The sequence below is a fragment of the Geotrypetes seraphini genome, chromosome 3, assembly GCF_902459505.1.
Source record: "Geotrypetes seraphini chromosome 3, aGeoSer1.1, whole genome shotgun sequence".
Lineage (NCBI taxonomy): Eukaryota > Metazoa > Chordata > Amphibia > Gymnophiona > Dermophiidae > Geotrypetes > Geotrypetes seraphini.
In genome coordinates, this window is record NC_047086.1 from 67,096,862 (window position 1) to 67,116,759 (window position 19,898).

General features: G+C 41.2%; 1 protein-coding gene across 2 annotated transcripts in view; it reads right to left on the minus strand.

The window, feature by feature from the left end:
- Nucleotides 1-19,898, minus strand: part of GFRAL (GDNF family receptor alpha like) — a 79,667-nt gene that overhangs the window by 25,811 nt on the left and 33,958 nt on the right. For both annotated transcript variants that reach the window (XM_033935919.1, XM_033935918.1), the window contains exon 4: nt 6,587-6,979. In XM_033935919.1, coding sequence (XP_033791810.1) covers nt 6,587-6,979 — 393 coding nt within the window. The remainder of the gene's footprint in view (nt 1-6,586; nt 6,980-19,898) is intronic.

A 19,898-nucleotide genomic window follows, 5' to 3' on the forward strand; every position in this document is an offset into this window, starting at 1 on the left:
GATTACAGAATCCAGCTTTTAGGAGAAGGACTGTCCCCTCTAAAAGTCTTGTTTTGGGCGTTTGGGACTTGGGCAATTTTTTGGTTGATAATGTGTTCTAAGGTTAGATGTAGTGGTGGTCTGGGTGATTAAACTGCTGAATGTAGAGGTAGGCCATTCTCAAAAAAACCCCTCATTTTGGATGTTTTTTTTTAGAATGGACATTTTCCCTGCTGCTATTTTTAGCGTTTAGGGCCTTATGCCAAAAGGGGACTTAGACTTTTTTTTTATGCCCCTCCACGGGGTTAATTTTATAAAGGATATTTGGGGTGGAAACTTTTTTTTTTTTTGCATGTGTATAAGGCTTCTTATAAAGTTAACTCATGAGTTATGTGAGTAAAAAGTATATGTGGTGGAAGGATTAATGAAACCCAAATAGAAGTATATTACATTACATTACATTTGTGATTTCTATTCCGCCATTACCTTGCGGTTCAAGGCGGATTACATAAGGAGTTATCTGGACATTTCCCGTGGTATTATGGAGTGGAGTGGGTTGCTATTGGCGATTGAGATGATTCTTGCTGTGTTAGTTTGTCTTTAAGGATTTCTTGAATAGCAGGGTTTTTATTTCTTTTCTGAAGGTTTTGTAGTCTAGGGTCATGATCAGTAAATTGGAGAATTGGTAGTCTAGTTTTGCTGCTTGAGTGGCCAGGAGGCCATTATACATTTTTTATCGTTTGACATTTCTGATTGGAGGGTGCGTGAATGGAGTGTGGGTTCTCCTATGTCTGGCTGTGGTTGTTTGGATTAGTCGGTTGTTCAAGTAGGCTGGGCAGTCTCCGTTTATGATCTTAAATAGTAGACAGTAGAATTTGAATAGTATTCTTGCTTGTATTGGGAGCCAGTGTGAATCTAGGTAAGCCGCTGTGATGTGGTCGTGTTTCCTCAGTGAGTAGATAAGTCTCAGAGCTGTGTTTTGTACTGTTTATAGTTGTTTATCTTGGTTGCGGGGTAGGGGAGATAGAGGATGTTGCAGTAGCCTAGAGCAGTGTTCTTTAACCACCGGTCCGCAGAAAATTCTTGCCAGTCTGCGCAGGGCTGACGAGATCGAGCTGCAATTTCCTGCAGGTCTGTACAGGGCTGGCGAGATCATGGGGAGCCTCCGACAGTGGCTTTCTCTCCACCCAGCAGCTCTTGGTACTAGCCAATGCAGCGATTCACTTTGGCAGCCTTGGGGCTTTTGTTGAGTCATGGCCACCTCTGATGATGCAACTTCTTCTTTCCTCAGAGGCAGCATGACCCATCAAAGGACCCAAGGCTGCCTTAGTGAATCTCTGTGCTGGCAAGTACAGAGAGTTGCTGGGAGGGGAGAAAGCCACTGTTGGAGGCTGGGAAGCTGCTGGATAAGGGAAAATAAAGGGACAGCTGCTACTGGACCTGGAGGGAAGGAGAAGGAGAGATGCTGTTGGGAGGGGAGGAGGGAAAGGAAAGGGAAGAGAGTTACTGCTGGACAGGAGGAGGAGGGAAGGGCGAAAGAAAAAAAGGAAGGAAACAGCTGTCATGGAGATTAGAGGAGGGGAAGGGGAGAGACAGGAATGAGAAAATAGAGAGATTGATGATGGGAAGGGGTCAGCAGAGAAATAAGCAGAGAAGAACAAAGATGCTAGATCTAAAAGGGAAATTATATAACCTAGGCACCCATACGAATGAGGGTGTCTAAACATTAGGAATTCCAATACTGGGTTATGCTAGTATTCTATAATAGAACTTAGGTGCCTAGATTTCATTATACGAGTAGAATAGGCACCTATCCTATAGCTTCAAAATTCCTAAATGGATGTCCCCAGTTGCAGAACTGTCTCCTACTGATGCACCTTGTAACCTTAAGAAAATCACTTTTCATGGCCTTAGGTAGAACCGAGGCCCTGAGAACAAAAGCATAAGAACATAAGAATTGCCGCTTCTAGGTCAGACCAGTGGTCCATCGTGCCCAGCAGTCTGCTCACGCAATGGCCCTTAGGTCAAAGACCAGTGCCCTAATTGAGTCTAGCCTTACCTGTGTCATTCTGGTTCAGGAGGAACTTGTCTAACCTTGTCTTGAATCCCTGGAGGGTGCTTTTCCCTATAACAGCCTCCAGAAGAGCGTTCCAGATTTCTACCATTCTCTGGGTGAAGAAGAACTTCCTTATGTTTGTACGGAATCTATCCCCTTTTAACTTTAGAGAGTGCCCTCTTGTTCTCTCTACCTTGGAGAGGGTGAACAATCTCTCTTTCTCTATAATGTCCCCTCTCAGTCTCCTCTTTTCAAGAGAGAAGAAGCCCAGTTTCTCTAGCCTCTCACTTTGCTGCAATGGGAAATATTGGTCATCTAGCTTGTTAGGTATAGATAAAATCAGAGTGTACAGAGTAATTTAACTAAAAAGTACAAGCAGTGGACAGGTATAGACAGAGCCCTTTATTTCTTCTTAGTTCATAGAGGCTATGAATCAGTACATACTTGAAATCATGCATGGCTTGCTTTTATTATGAAGGGCTCAACTTAGATTTCAAGCCTACTTGGACAGGGAAATAAACTTGTCTACTTATTTGTAAAATGCCTTAAGCTTGTATTTGGAAAAGGTCAGCAATTAAATCTCAAATGCAAATGTAGACTGTGCAGGGCATACTTTTCAAAGATATGTCATGTTTTGAATGCATTATGAGTCAAAGAAACCACAATATAATTTTCATCAACAAGCAAGAAATGTTTATGTATCTTTATGAATGTAGAATCCATGGTATATAAGAATAAAGTTATTATTATTATTATTATTATCTGCTGTTTTGCCTACAAATGTCTATATTAAGTATTGGCAAAAAAAAACCCCAAACAACCTCTGAATTAAAAAAAAAATAGAAATCCTCAAAAGTAGGTAATGTGTGAAGAGAGATAGCATTATTGATGCTTTAAACTAGCTTGCTGTTTTTAATGTACATTTTTAACATGTGATTATTGTAGTATGCATTAAGAGAATGATATGCAGAGTGTAAAGGTTTGCTAGCCCATATTATATATTATATATTTTTTTATTTTATTTATTTATATACCACTTCTGTCCTAACCCCCTCTTCTACGAAACTGTGCTAGCAGTTTTTAGCGCAGAGAGCTGCGCTGAATGGCCCGCACTGCTCCCGACGCTCATAGGAACTCTATGAGCATTGGGAGCAGTGCGGATCCCTGCGCTAAAAACCTCTAACACAGTTTTGTAGAAGAAGGGATAAGTGGTTTTATATTCTTGGACTTTTATCATATTTTCCTATCTGTCCTGGTGGACTCAAACACTATCTAGTGTACCAGGGGCAATGGGGGGATTAAGTGACTTGCCCAAGGTCACAAGGAGCAGTGAGGGATTTGAACCCATAACCTCAAGGTGCTGATGCTGTAGCTCTAACCACCCGTCCTCCCCAAAGAGCTCAGAATGGGTTAACCATGTTAGTTAAATTTTCTTTGCAGAAAAAGGAATTGAGATAGTAGGAGGACATATTTGAAGTGCAGATCCTATCTGCCCATTCCCATAGATAACATCTTGGGCTTACTCAGTGTAACCCAGAATGCACTTCATGAGCAGGGCGCTGCCATTTTGAATATGACGGCACTGAGGAAGAAGTGAGTGGGCCTCAGTGAAGTTATGGATCTGCAGGGGAGCCAGAACAAGGATCCAGGGGGTCTCCACTAGACACCAGGTACTGAAAATTTGGTTTATATTAAAAATTTTCAATACTCTTCATGCTGACTCACAGAACCGACTGGGGTACAGTCTAATAAAGGTGTTGAAAAGAGCTCCGTGTAATACATAAGATGACAAACTGAGCACACTCAATAGATCAAAAGGAGAGAAGAAGAAGAAAGGGGATTTAAATTCAAGTCAGAAATATGGTGTCCTAAGAGAGGGACCCTGGCTCTAACCATCATTATATGCTTGATTGAATAACCAAGTCTTAAGTGCTACTTTAAAATTCTTAAATGACAACTCATTACGGATATGCAGTGGGAGACTATTTCTGATAAATGGAGATAGAAAATAAAATGTTCTGGATCTAGTGGATTCAAGTTTTGTGCTCTTAGGTCCTGGAAGTACCTAGCGCTGATCGTTTAAGGAGCGTAAAACCTGACTTGGTGAGTTGCAAAACAAAAGAAAGGAAAAGCCGATGTCACAATAAAACACAAGGGATTTTATTGAAAGTTCCTAAGGGAAGTCCCAACTAGGATCCTAGTTTCGGCAGAACACTGCCTTCCTCAGGGGACATACCAAACTGATAACAGGATATCATAGTGGTATCTCTATTTCAGGTAGTCTTGAAAAAGACCTTTAGGATTGTACTGAAAGAAGTACTGACAGCCAAACTTCTAAAGAAACTTGACAAGGAACTCTCCATGAGAACCGAAAGTGAGTAGGAAATTGTAAATGAAGATAGATAAAAATCTCCCTATCCATTAAATTTAGAATTGTTGAAATTAATTGTTCTATTTCATATTCTTTATGTTTTTACATATTTTTTCATGGTCTAATATCTGGCAACTAAAATTCAGTGCAAAGAAGTGCAGAGTAATGTATTTCGGGATTAGAAATTAGAAGGAGTCATATGTGCTAGGAGGTGAGAGGCTGATATGCACGGATGGGGAGAGGGACCTTGGGGTGATAGTGTCTGAAGATCTAAAGGCAATGAAACAGTGTGGCAAGGCGGTGGCTATTGCCAGGAGAATGCTAGGCTATATATAGAGAGACATAATCAGTAGAAGAAAAAAAGATGTTGATGCCCTTGTACAGGTCGTTGGTGAGGCCCCACTTGGAGTATTGTGTTCAATTTTGGAGACTGTATCTGGCATAGGACATAAGAAGACTTGAAGTGGTCCAGAGGAGGGTGACGAAAATGGTAGGTTTGCACCAAAAGATGTAAGAGGAAAGAAGCCCTGATGTTGTTTACCCTAGATCAGGGGTACGCAATTCCAGTCCTCGAGAGCCGGAGCCAGGTCAGGTTTTCAGGATATCCACAATAAATGTGCATGAGATAGATTTGCATCTCAAGGAGGCAGTGCATGCAAATCTATCTCATACATATTCTTTGTGGATATCCTGAAAACCTGACCTGGCTCCGGCTCTCAAAGACCAGAATTGCCTACCCCTGCCCTAGATTAAAGGAGGGACAGGGGAGATATTATTCAGAAGTTCAAATACTTGAAAGGTATTAACGTAGAACAAAATCTTTTCCAGAGTAAGAAAAATGGTAAAACCAGAAGGCATAATCTTAGGTTGAGGCATGGTAGAGTAATATTAGGAAATTCTTTAAGAAGAGGGTAGTCGATGCCTGGAATGTGCTCCCGAGGGAGGTGGTGGAGAGGAAAATGGTGAAAGAGTTCAAAAAAGCATGGGATTATCACAGAGGGTCTCTAATCCTAAAATAATGGATTTATATTGAAGAACTAAGGCCAGTACTGGGTAGACTTGCACGGTCTGTGCTCCTTATATGGCCATTCAGTTGAAGACGGGCTGGGGAGGGCTTCAATGGCTGGGATGGTTTAGATGGGCTGAAGTGAGCTTTGACAGAGACTCTGCTAGCTAGAACCTAAGCTCACTACCATGCAGAGCTCTAAGTTTCTGGCCCAGAAATATCTAAGAAAAAGGACCATATAAATTAAATGATTAATTTATAGAGTGTGTATGGTTGGGATGACTGGATGGACCTTTTGGGTCTTTATCTGCTGTCATTTACTGCTACTATTCCCCTGGTCTGTGCAAATATTTGGATATGCCATCTATGCACATACTTTTCCTCTTGGACACTTCCTCTCGTAGCTTAAATGTATACATGTTGTAAAAGAATATTCTCATCCCCCTAAAATCAAAGATATTTAACCAGCCAGAAACAGCTGCTGATGGTTAAATACTGCTTAACCAGCTAACAATGAATATTCAGTATGAGATAGCCAGTTATCTCCGCTGAATATTTGTGGTTATTGGCTAAAAGTTAACCGGCCATATTGAACGATAACTAGCTATTTTTAGCAGGCAAATCGGACTGCCTAAATAGCCATCCTATCTTTGCCAATTATAACTTAACCAGTCAGCGCTGAATATCAACTTAACTGATTATGTTAAAGATGGTCATAAAACAAACCAACCCAGATATTCAAATGCTGGTCATCGGAGACAATCCAGCATTGATAATCCAAGATCATCGCTGCCTCCCACGGTCTGAATATAGGACCCATAGATTTTAGCTATACCGAAAGGGATTTTCATATGTAAATCACATTAAAAAACTGCACTTCCCAGGTTTTTCATAGGCATAGAATATTCCTTTTTTGTATTAGGAGCACACTGTTATTATTTCTTAGCACCCTGGATATTATGAACATAAAGGTGACTAGATAATTTTCTACACAGACTTCAACTATTGTATAGTAAAATGTGCTTTCTTAATATTCTGGAAAAAAAAGCAGTTGCATAATCAGCTCTTTTAGACTTTTTATCTAATATCTTGATCATGAAAATCCTGGTGAATTTATGACAGATTTCTAGATTCACAAACTGTTAGGCTCTTCGCTAGCCACATGCATCCATACCTAGAAGGCTCCACTCTTCATATTCGTCAGTAGTATACGCATGACTGGTCTGAATATGCATCAAACAATTGTTATTAAACACAGTGTTCCAGATCTTTAAACAATGTTCACGGGCTGGATCTGGACATCTGCAGCTTCCAAGAACTGTTTTACTCAGCTCATTCCATGCTATCAAACAGGGTGGTCCGGAGGTTTGGCGGTCACAGTGCTCCAGCTTAGAACTGCACAGTTTTTTAAAGTTCTCGTACATGGTGTAGCAGTGAGGAGACTGCTGGCAAACTTGTTTTGCAACGCCACAGTCATTTCCCCTTTCGGTATCTGGTGTTACGCCTTTGTATTCTGTTTGCTGTTTGAAGCTTGACTGAATATTTGTGGCAGATGGTTTTAATAGTTCTGCAGAAATAAATGTAAGTAAATGTTAATATGCAATAATGAACCTCCACAATTTGTCTAAAATGTGTACGCATATGTGAAGGCAGATTTTAGAAAGAACATAAAATGAAACTGCAGTGTCAAGGTTGAAGCAGGTCAAACTTTGGGGATGCATAGGCTGAAATCTAGATACACATGTTACAGAATAGGGTATAGGGCAGATCTATGCATAGCTGAACTTTAAGACACCTAATTTAAACTTTACAGCTCTATGGATAGTAGGTGAATATTGTCACTATGGGGTCAAATGTAGCAGTAGTCTATTTTATAATGAACATAAGAATAGCCATACTGGGTCTATCTAGACTAGACTTCAGTGAATCGGACTCAGCAATTCAGTGGCCAACCCTCCCCCCCGGTGAGGCCTGACATACCTCCAGGGCCTCCTAAAGCAGCAGCAGCTTTCTGAGAAGGCTACTCGTGGCCTGCCCTGCTGGGGCCTTCCTTTTGCCGTGTCACTGATGATGCAGCAGACGGAAGCCCTGGCGTACAGACCATGAATAGCTTGTTCAGAGCACTGCCTCTGTCTGTCTGTCATCACTGCTGGTTTGTAAGATCTCACAGTAGTGGTGGGGCGGGGGCGTCCAGTCAAGAAGTGCTGCATAGTAGGTTGAGAGGCATGGGAAGCTGCTGCACAGAGGGCTGGGAGGGAGGGATGGAAAGTTGCTGCACATGCGGGGGGGGGGGGGGAGGAGAGAGAAAGAATTGCTGGGCATGGGGTAGAGGAGAGGAAAGCAGAGATACAAAAATAGGTGAAAAGGGGTGAGAGGGAGAAATCCTGCATATGGTGAAGGGGAGGGTGATATGCATGGAAATGAGAGAGGGAGAAATTTTGGACATAGGGTGAAGAGCAGGAAGAGATGGTGCATGGGGAGAGAGAAAAATGTTGCACATGATAATGGAAGGAGGAAGGGAGAGATGCTGCATTGAGGGAAATAGAGAGGTGTGACCCAGGACAGAAGGTAGGGAGAGAGAAAGAGAGAGAGAACTGGTAGACAGTGTGCAAGAAATGTTGGATATGGCAATGGAAGGGAAGGTACAGAGGTGGCAGATGAATGGTAAGCACAGAGAAAGAAGAAAAGATAAAATGGGCAGGAGACCTTGGCAAGCTTGTTAACAGAAGACAAACAGAAACCAGAGCCTGGGCCAACATGATTTGAATAATAAATTGACCAGGCAACAAAAGGTAGAAAAAATAATTGTATTTTCTATTTTGCTATTTTGTGATTTCAATATGTCAGATTTGAAATGTGTATTCTGCCAGAGCTGGAGTTAGCGAGCGTGAGGAAATGTCTTTTTTGTTTACTTTGTTTTCACCACAGCTCAGGCGTAGGGTTGGAGAGGGCAAATGGGAGGTGGGGGTGGGTGAAGTGGATACAAAATAAATCCACAAGGACATTTGAAAAAAATGCCTGAATAGACAGGGAAAGCAAATCGAATTGAATCAAAAAAATCAATTCAGTAGGCTGAATCAAATCAAATTGAATTTTTTTTCCCTGATTCAGGCAGCATTAATCTAGACCAGCATCCTGTTTTCACAGGCATCAATCCAGATCACAAGTACCTGACAGAAACCCAAACAGTAGCAACATTCTATGCTATCGATCCAGAGTAAGCAGTGGCTTCCCCATGTCTGTCTCAACAGCACCTACTTTCTGTTATAGAAAGTTAGTATAACTAGTATAAATGTGCCTAATATTCAGATGCTCATACTTATATTTGTGATAAAGCTGGTTTACACGTGCGTGCTTAAGAGTGCCCAGTATATGTGTAAGTTACACACATAAATGAGAGTTCCTCACCTATTTTCTGCCATTTTAGTCTTTCCTCATACAAGAGGAGTTCCATCCCCTTTACCATCTTGGTCAGTCTTCTTTGAACCTTTTCTAGAGCCACTACATCTTTCTTGAGATAAGGAGACCAGAACTGAATGCAATACTCCAAATGAGGTCGCACCATGGAGCGATACAGGGGCATTATGACATTCTTAGTTTTGTTAACCATCCCTTTTTTAATAGTTCCCAGCATCCTGTTTGCTTTTTTGGCTGCCGCCGTACATTGGGCAGAAGGTTTCATCATATTGTCTACAATGATACCCAGATCCTTTTCTTAGGGACTAACCCCCAAGGTGGACTCTAGCATCCGGTAACTGTGATTCAGGTTATTCTTCTCAATGTGCATCACTTTGCATTTGTCCACATTAAATTTCATCTGCCACTTCGATGCCCAGTCTTCCAATTTCCTAAGGTCGGCCTGCAATTTTTCACAATCCGCATGCGTTTTAAAAACTTTGAACAGTTTAGTGTCATCTGCAAATTTAATCATCTCACTCGTCGTTCCAATTTCCAGATCATTTATAAATAAGTTAAATAGCACCGGTCCCAGTACAGAAATCACCTCACCTTTTACAGCTATATTCTGAATGTCTACTATTAAATTTCTGTCCACTTCTTCCATCTGTGAAGGAAGCCTGTATATTATACCAATGTAAATATGATTTCCATTCCCTCTTTCCATATTGACCCACAGTGCCTCTTACTTACACTGCAATTGTGTGACTTTAATATGATCTTTAACATATAACACCACTCCCCCTCCTTTTCTTCCTACCTTGTCTTTCCTGAACAGATTATAGTCCAGTATAACTATTTCCTAGTCATGGTTCTCAACTTATTTCAACACAGCCTCTAGATCTAGACCATTGTTTCCCATACTTTGAGCATTATTATATACTGCTTTCCAGACATTGCCCCTTTTCCCATTTTGGGTAGAAGTATTTAGTTATTCACTTACGTGAGGGCTTATATTCACCTGGGGGCTTTGATCACTGTGCCCCAAAGATTAGTTTAAAGCCCTCTTCAGTAGGTTAACTAGCCTGCTGCTGAAGGCACTTCTTTCCTTCTTTGATAGATTTATTTTAGGTATATATATGCCGCTTATCAAAGTTATCTAAGCAGTTTACAATTAGTTAATCATTTTTCCCTATCTGTCCCAATGGGCTCACAATCTATCTAATGCACCTGGGGCAATGGAGGATTGAGTGACTTGCCCAGGGTCACAAGGAGCAGCATGGGATTTGAACCCACAACCTCAGGGTGCTGAGACTGTAGCTCTAACCACTAAGCCACTCCTTCTTCCATCCCTATACATCATCCCTACTCATCAGCTCTTGGAAAATTATCCCATGGTCCAGGAAGCTAGAACACTCTTGTCGACACCATCCACATTGATCTTCAGGATATGAGCTTCCCTGCCTGGTCCTTTACCTTCAACAGGGAGTATCAACAAAAATATCATCTGTGCACCAGATTGCTTTACCTTCTCTACCAGAGCCACAAAGTCACTTTTTATACATTCGGAAGGGTACCTAGCATTATCATTAATGCCAACATGAATGAGCAGATAATAGTTAGATTAGATAATAGTTATTAGGCTTGATGAGTCTTCACAAGATCTCCATAACATCTTGGATTTTGGTTCCAGGCAAACAGCATACCTCCCGGGACATCATGTCTGGTCTGCAGATGGACACCTCCAAAAGGGAATCACCAACAATCACTACCTTTCAGAAGAGAATCACCAATCACCACTACCTTATGCCTCCTAGTGGTCATGTATCCATCAACTTTGGGGATTTCAAACTTTGGTCCCTTCTCTCCTTGGGATGCTACCATCTGCTCCACTTCCAGGACTGGTGAAGTTACAGTATACATCCTGCAGTGTCCCGTAATCTGAGTTCTACTGTCTTCCCTAAGCACAGCACCTTTACCCCATTGCTGAACATTTTTGACACCTCATGAACTATTTCATTGAAGTAGTTCTCATTTTCATGGATGCTTCTCAGTCTTGCCACCTCCTCTCTCAGTTCCTTTACTTCCTTCATGAGGGATTCAAGCTGAAGACAGATTGCACATGGAACCACTTCCTTTGCTTGGGTAACATTTTCTGTCTACACAGAGACAGAAGCTTTAACTTGAGCAACAACTTTAGTGACACAATGTTTTCCAGCCATACTGTGGTTGCTGAAATACTTACACCTGATGAAAAAGAGAAGAAAAAGCAGAAAAAAATTATACTAAAGCAATGCCCTGTTCTTAATTGGCTGAAGAGCCTATAAATCAAAAGATCACCCTTGGGTTGGGTGGGAGCTCGAGAGGGTGGAAGGGAATTAAACACTAAACAGACTTTCCTCAACTGCTCTGTGCCCTATTTTATTTTATGTTCTGAAATGCAGTCTAAAATACTAATCCAGACAAAAATACTTCTTTATAAAAGACCCTAACAGAGACTCTAAAGCAGGGGTGTCCAATGTCGGTCCTCGAGGGCCGCAGTCCAGTCGGATTTTCAGGATTTCCCCAATGAATATACATGAGGTCTATTTGCATGCACTGCTTTCATTGTATGCTAATAGATCTCATGCATATTCATTGGGGAAATCCTGAAAACCCGACTGGATTGCGGCCCTCAAGGACCAACATTGGACACCCCTGCTCTAAAGGCTACACTATAGCCTAAACTGACTTTGCTGAAAAAGCAGTACTGATCTAAAAAAATAAAAAATAAAAGAGAAGGACAATGGAATAATCTACAAAAGCCCAAAGTTTATCTTTTCCCAAGTTTGAATGCCAGCAGGTGAGATATTCCAAAATTGAGTTTTTCTTCCCCTTAGCAGATCCTCACTGAGCATCTCTTCAGGACAATAAGAATAATGTTGTACAGTACATATCTGTGAGCAGTTTACAATCGGGTATTCAAGTATTTTTTCCCCATCTGTCCTGGTAGGCTCACAATTTATCTAACATACCTGGAGCAATGGAGGATTGAGTAATACCCAGAGTCATAAGGAGCAGTGTAGGATTTGAACTCACAACCTCAGAGGGCTGAGGCTGTAGCTCTAACCACTATGCCACTTCTTCCTCCAAACCAGGGGGAGTGACATCAGACTAACAAACTGAAACCGAATCATAGGGCCTCCTATAACAAAAAATTCTCTCAGTTCCTAATCTCAAAGTTCAAGCTTCTAATCACATGGCTCTCTTCCCTTACTGTTTAAGTTTTTAAAACTAACAGTCACAATCCTTTTAAATCCCAGTGCACTAAACTCATCGACTCAACATTTCCATGACTGTATGACAGGTGAATACTTAGCTTGCCTATTTAGACTCCAGCACTGGTCTTAATAAACTCCCGACGCTCACCGGCCAAGCGTTTTCATAGACGCTCACCAGCCACGCGTTTCAATTTTAAACCTGCTTTGGGGGATCCACATTGCCAGTAACCTACAGGAAAACAAATCTTTTAGTAAATGCATAAAAGCTCATTCTAATTTTCAACACTGTAAATACTTACAAAAAAGACAACAGCACCCTAAACTAACTAAAACACATACAAGCCTAAGAACTCACAGCTCATGCAAATGGCGGCCACGTCTCCAGCATGACACTAACGTCAGTCATGTGATGACTTTATACTGAAACAAAAACTGCACACGATTAAATCAGTAATCGTATATCAAAAATGTGATGACATCACATCTTGCCAATGGCAGGCAATTGCAACCACAATATACTCCAGACTGATTTTAAAGAAATATGTACACCAACATCCATTGCATGGTATGAAAACCATATGATTAGAGGGTTGAACTTTGACCTAGGGACCTGAAATAACTTTGTATTCTGGGAAGCCCTTTGATCCGATATCAGTTTTTAAGTCTGTTGTCTCTCCCCCTGGTTTGATCATTTTTTGAGCATTATTCTTATTATCAACACTAAGCAGAGTTTGAAGAAGTTTTTGGTTCAGTTTGACGTGTCCTCCTTTTTTTTTGGTTTTTCTGTTTTCTTTTGAGAGGCTCTCTAAGAAATGACAGAAAGGTGAGAAAGTGAAGAGCCAGCTTACGGAGAAGTAGTGGCAGCTTTCTTAAAAAAAATCACAGAAGAATGCAAATAGTAGGAACATCTATATGAATAAAAAAACTTTAAAAACAGCAGCATTTAGGGGCAATAATAAAATACCTCAAACTGTCATCCTAGCAGGAAACTCACAAACAGAAAATATTGATCCGTTATTTCCATTGATTACATTACAACTTTTTAGGATGTAAAAGTGTGCACTAATCTCATATGAAGTAGAAATGAAAGGAAGTAACTGAACAAAACCTTACTGCATCTCTTTTACTGCCAAAATGGCGGCTATAGCTATCAACGTAAATCAAACAGGAAAAGCTAATACAGCAACACCAACATAACACCACACAAATGATGTATCATGACATATAATAATGTCAGGTTAAATCACCAAGATACACTGCTGTAGCATAGCGCCCCAGAATTAAGAACAAAGAAAATACTATTGCAAAATATATTAAAAATAAAAGGTGGAAAAATAAATTATCTATAAATACTGGAAAAAGCACTCAATCCTAACGTATAAGAACATAAGAACATAAGCAGTGCCTCCGCCGGGTCAGACCATAGGTCCATCCTGCCCGGCAGTCCGCTCCCGCGGCGGCCCAAACAGGTCATGACCTGTCTGAATCACCAGAAGGGGCTCCCTTGCCACCTTGGTTTCTCATTGAAGTCCTATCTTCCCATCGTAGTCCTAACCCTCCGGTCTTGTGCATGCACGACCTGTTGGGTTTCTATACTTATTACCTGGTTAGCTTTCTATACCTGTGTTACATCCCAGCACCTCTCTCAGTATCCCACGATCCCTTTATCCCTCAGGAATCCATCCAATCCCTGTTTGAATCTCTGTACCGTACTCTGCCTGATCACTTCCTCCGGTAGCGCATTCCAAGTGTCCACGACCCTTTGGGTGAAAAAAAACTTCCTTGCATTTGTTTTGAACCTATCTCCCTTCAGTTTCTCCGAATGCCCCCTCGTACTTGTTGTCCCCTTCAGTCTGAAGAATCTGTCCCTATCCACCCTCTCTATGCCCCTCATGATCTTGAAGGTCTCTATCATATCTCCCCTGAGCCTCCTTTTTTCCAGAGAGAAAAGCCCCAGCCTATCCAACCTCTCGGCGTATGGGCAGTGTTCCAGCCCTTTTACCAGTTTCGTTGCTCTCTTTTGGACTCTCTCAAGTACCGCCATGTCCTTCTTGAGGTGTGGCGACCAATACTGAACGCAGTATTCCAGATGTGGACGCACCATCGCTCGATACAATGGCATGATGACTTCCCGCGTCCTGGTTGTTATGCCCCTCTTTATGATGCCCAGCATCCTGTTAGCTTTTTTCGAGGCTGCTGCGCACTGTGCAGATGGCTTCAGTGATGCATCCACCAACACACCCAAGCCTCTCTCAAGTCTGCTGTCTCCCAACAATGCCCTCCCCAATTTGTAGTTGAACAACGGGTTCTTTTTCCCTATATGCATGACCTTGCATTTTTCCACGTTAAAGCGCATTTGCCATTTGTTTGCCCAGTCTTCCAGCTTGTCCAGGTCCCTTTGCAGGTCCTCACACTCCTCCCTGGACCTAACTCTACCGCACAGTTTGGTATCGTCTGCAAATTTTATAACCTCGCACTTTGCCTCCTTTTCCAGGTATCTATGGTGTTTTCACAAAAAAAGATATAAGAATCAGTGTGATATGAAAGATATTTAGACAATAAAAATAAAATAAAGGAGGAAGAGGTCAGAAGGAAAAAGAGGGGAAGGAAGAGGAGGGAAAGGAAAGGAAGGATGAGCAAAGGGGAAATAGAAAAGAAATAAGAGAAAGAAAAGGAAAAGTGAGGGAATAAAGGGGAAAGGAGTTAAAGACAAAGTAAGCAAAGGAAAGAGGAGGACCGAGGAAGAGTGGAAATGGGAACAGAAATGAACACAAATAAAAAATAAAAACATATCGAAAAATCATTCATAAAAGGACTAAATTAAAACCTGCATCAAAATTAATGCCTGCAACACAGATGGTAAAACAGAAATTTAAAAAGAACACTTTACCAAAAAGGTTTCAGATCTAATTCTGAATTTGAACATATGGAGCTACTTACTGTGTTAAGTTCATAAATATAACGTTCTTTCAAAAGTACCTTATCAATGTTACCACCTCTCCTTCTGCTGTGAACCAGTTTAATCAAAAAGCTGCACAATGGTACAGTTTTCCCCACATAAAGTAGTTTGCATGGATACTGGATAACATAAATAACCTGAAATGAATTATAATTAGAAAAATAACTCAGTTCTGTGTAGGTGATGACTCTGTCCTAACCCCTATGCCCAAACAGAAAGTGATGATTGAGTGGGTGTGCGAGAAAGCCCTGGAGACAAGTCGAGACAAGCCTGAGGAGTGGCTTGGAATCTCTTGCGAACTGATACTTCTCAGGGTGAGTTGTAGACTGAATTTGCATGAGGACTAATTTGCATATTCTTCAGGCAAGAATGTTTTGTTTGCTGACTTAAAGTGAGAGACTGAGATCCTGGGGGATGAATCCTCAGGCCACTGGAGAATATTGGTCAATTAAGTGATGAAAGGACTGATCACAGCTTATGATATTTTTCTTTCACCCTAATTATTATAGTACTGTTTGAATATGACCCTCAGGAGCTTGTGAGGTCTCTAGGAGAACCACCTGTGCTCTTAGAGTAACCCTTGGGTGAATGAAATGTTTGTTGGTAATTGCCTAACTCCCAATAAGCTCTTTTTTAGGTGACTAGAATCTTGTGATCCATCATGCTCACTTTAGAGAGGCTAGTAAATCCAGAGGGTTAAGAGGGACCAGTGTACTCAAAGGGACCAGAGGCTACAAGCATTACTTAAAGTGGCTCATGGAACATGAGTGTCTGGAGGACAGCCAATAATCTATCTCTATATATAAAATCGGAGGTATGTATGTGTGTGTGTATGTGCCGCGATCACGCAAAAACGGCTTGACCGATTTGAACGAAACTTGGTATGCAGATCCCTCACTACATGGGATGATATGTTCTGGGGGTCTCGCGGCCCACCTGCACACGTGGGCGGAGCTACAAACATAAAATCAGATTTCACCCATTCATGTCGATGGAAAAAATGTAAAAAGCTGCCATTCTCACAGTAATTCAAAAACGGCTTGACCGATTTGAACAAAACTTGGTATGCAGATCCCTCACTACCTGGGGTGATATGTTCTGGGGGTCTCGCGGCCCACCTGCACATGTGGGCAGAGCTACAAACAGAACATCAGATTTCACCCATTCATGTCAATGGAAAAAAAGTAAAAAGCTGCCATTCTCACAGTAATTCAAAAACGGCTTGACCGATTTGAACGAAATTTGGTATGCAGATCCCTCACTACCTGGGGTGATATGTTCTTGGGGTCTCGCAGCCCACCTGCACACGTGGGTGGAGCTACAAACAGAACATCAGATTTCACCCATTCATGTCAATGGAAAAAAAGTAAAAAGCTGCCATTCTCACAGTAATTCAAAAACAGTTTGACCGATTTGAACGAACCTTGGTATGCAGATCCCTCACTACCTGGGGTGATATGTTCTGGGGGTCTCGCAGCCCACCTGCACACGTGGGCGGAGCTACAAACAGAAAATCAGATTTCATCCATTCATGTCAATGGAAAAAATGTAAAAAGCTGCCATTCTCACAGTAATTCCAACTACCTGGGGTGATATGTTCTGGGGGTCTCGCGGCCCACCTGCACACATGGGCGGAGCTACAAACAGAACATCAGATTTCACCCATTCATGTCAATGGAAAAAAAGTAAAAAGCTGCCATTCTCACAGTAATTCAAAAACGGCTTGACCGATTTGAACGAAACTTGGTATGCAGATCCCTCACTACCTGGGGTGATATGTTCTGGGGGTCTCTTCACCCAAGAATTTATATGTTCTTGCTCCTGGAGGTGAAACTAAAAATGTTGTTTATAATCAAGTTTTGTGTTAGTTGTATTATATTCATTTTGTCAAATATTTCACATTATAATTTGAATATTGTACTTTTTATAAAGCTGTAAACAAATAATTTCATTCACCACTATAAAGTATCTTTATTTGAATCCATTTACAGTGTTATTGCTATCATTTAATACCCGTGCAACGCCGGGGCATCAGCTAGTACTACATAATTAAGAGGAATCACAAACAAAACATCACTGGGTAACTGGCTCTTGGTGTAAAGATGCAGTTAGAACTAATCTTTTTCTAAAGCTCTTGTTATAAGAATAAGCAACTACAGGCCTCTTATCTTTAAAACAATCATGTGAGGATAGATTTGCCCAATGTTTCTTAATAAAGTTCTGGATATCGTGGGCATAATGGGAAAACAAATGATTTCTGGTTTGGTTCTTGGTGGTCTGTCAGATAGAAGATCTTCTCTTTTAGCAATCCATGCCTTATTTAGATTGTCAGAAACACATTTTCTTGGATACCCTTTTTACATAATGTGAGGTCATCAATTAAGCTTGTACTTCAAACTCATTGAAATCACTACACAGACTACACAACTTTAAAAATTGACTGGCAAATTCTCTTTAAGATTCCTATTATGAAAACTAGTGAAGTGTAGATAGGAATTTCTGTCAGTTGATTTCCTATACACAGAGGTAGTGAAATGGTAATTACTGAAGGTTTTTTTTTAATCAAAATATTTTAAAAGGCTACTTCACTTTCATGGTTCTGATTTTTAAAGTACAATTAGAGTCTCTGGAGTTCAGCCACTCAAAAAAATAGATTCAATCTCTCTACATTACCCTGCCATAGTAAAAAAAAAAAAATAATATATATCTATATCTATATTTATGTAATCAATATAGCATTTATATATTTTTATCTCATCACGAAAAGGACTACTTTGAAGAAACAATTCCTCATAATTGACTACATAAAGATTGGCAAGGTCAGGGGCCCTCAAAGACCGAATGGCAGTGCCTTTGATTTATTAAAAAAAAAAAAAAAGCCCCCTGTAAACAAAAATAATTTTCATTTTAATACTAAAGTTGTGAAAACAAAAATAAAATTATTTGGAACTCTGTGATGCATAAGCCTCATCTTTAAAACATTTTCAATAATAACTAGGCTTTTGGTCTGTGGAATATTAATATATATTGCTACAATATCTAGTTGTTGGAAAAATAATGGAAGTGTTGCTGAAAGAAAGGATAGTGTACTTCCTTGAATCTAATGGGTTACAGGATCCGAGGCAACATGGCTTTACAAAAGGTAAATCGTGCCAAACGAACCTGATTGAATTTTTTGATTAGGTGACCAGAGAGCTGGATCGAGAACATATGTTAGATGTAATTTACTTAGATTTCAGCAAAGCCTTTGATGCAGTGCCTCATAGGAAGCTGTTGAACAAACTTGAAGGGCTGAAGTTAGGAACCAAAGTGGTGAACTGGGTTAGAAACTGGATGTCGGACAGACGCCAGAGGGTGGTGGTTAATGGAAGTCGCTCGGAGGAAGGAAAGGTGAGTAGTGGAGTCCTTCAGGGCTTAGTGCTGGGGTCAATCCTGTTCAAAATGTTTGTGAGTGACATTGCTGAAGGGTTAGAAGGAAAAGTGTGCCTTTTTGCAGATGATACCAAGATTTGTAACAGTAGACACCGAAGAGGAGTGGAAAATATGAAAAAGGATCTGCAAAAGTTAGAGGAATGGTCTAATGCCTGGCAACTAAAATTCAATGCAAAGAAATGCAGAGTAATGCATTTGGGGATTAATAATCGGAAGGAACCATATATGCTGGGAGGAGAGAAGCTGATATGCACGGACGGGGAGAGGGACCTTGGGGTGATAGTGTCTGAAGATCTAAAGGCGAAAAAACAGTGTGACAAGGCAGTGGCTGCTGCCAGAAGGATGCTGGGCTGTATAAAGAGAGGTGTAGCCAGTAGAAGGAAGAAGGTGTTGATGCCCCTGTACAGGTCATTGGTAAGGCCCCCACTTGGAGTATTGTGTTCAGTTTTGGAGACCATATCTGGCGAAGGACGTAAGAAGACTTGAGGCGGTCCAGAGCAGGGCGACGAAAATGATAGGAGGCTTGCGCCAGAAAATGTATGAGAAGAGACTGGAAGCCCTGAATATGTATACCCTAGAGGAAAGGAGAGACAGGGGAGATATGATTCAGACGTTCAAATACTTGAAGGGTATTAACGTAGAACATAATCTTTTCCAGAGATAGGAAAAATGGTAAAACCAGAGGACATAATTTGAGGTTGAGGGGTGGTAGATTCAAAGGCAATGTTAGGAAATTCTACTTTACAGAGAGGGTGGTGGATGCCTGGAATGCGCTCCCGAGAGAGGTGGTGGAGAGTAAAACTGTGAATGAGTTCAAAGAAGCGTGAGATGAACACAAAGGATCTAGAATCAGAAAATAAGATTAAATATTGAACTAAGGCCAGTACTGGGCAGACTTGCACGGTCTGTGTCTGTATATGGCCATTTGATGGAGGATGGGCTGGGTAGGGCTTCAATGGCTGGGAGGGTGTAGATGGGCTGGAGTAGGTTTTAACGGAGATTTTGGCAGTAGGAACCCAAGCACAGTACTGGGTAGAGCTTTGGATTCTTGCCCAGAAATAGCTAAGAAGAAAAAATTAAAAAAATTAAATTGAATCAGGTTGGGCAGACTGGATGGACCATTCGGGTCTTTATCTGCCGTCATCTACTATGTTACTATGGCTCAGGGGAGGGGAATGTCATTGGTACCTATGTGTACAAAGATAGCTGGCTCCTCCCCGGCATTATCTAAAGTCTTATCTATGTGATGCGTGAGGTCCACCACCTTCTCACCAGGCAGGCAAGTGACCAGGCAATCCTAAAGCCACCCAGCTATCTAAATGCCTAATGATTGAATCACCAACTAAAACAGCTATCCTAACCCTTCCTTCATGGGCAGAAGCCCCTAGAGACACATCCTTGGTGGGAGAAGATATTGCATCCCCTAGTGGGCAGGTCCC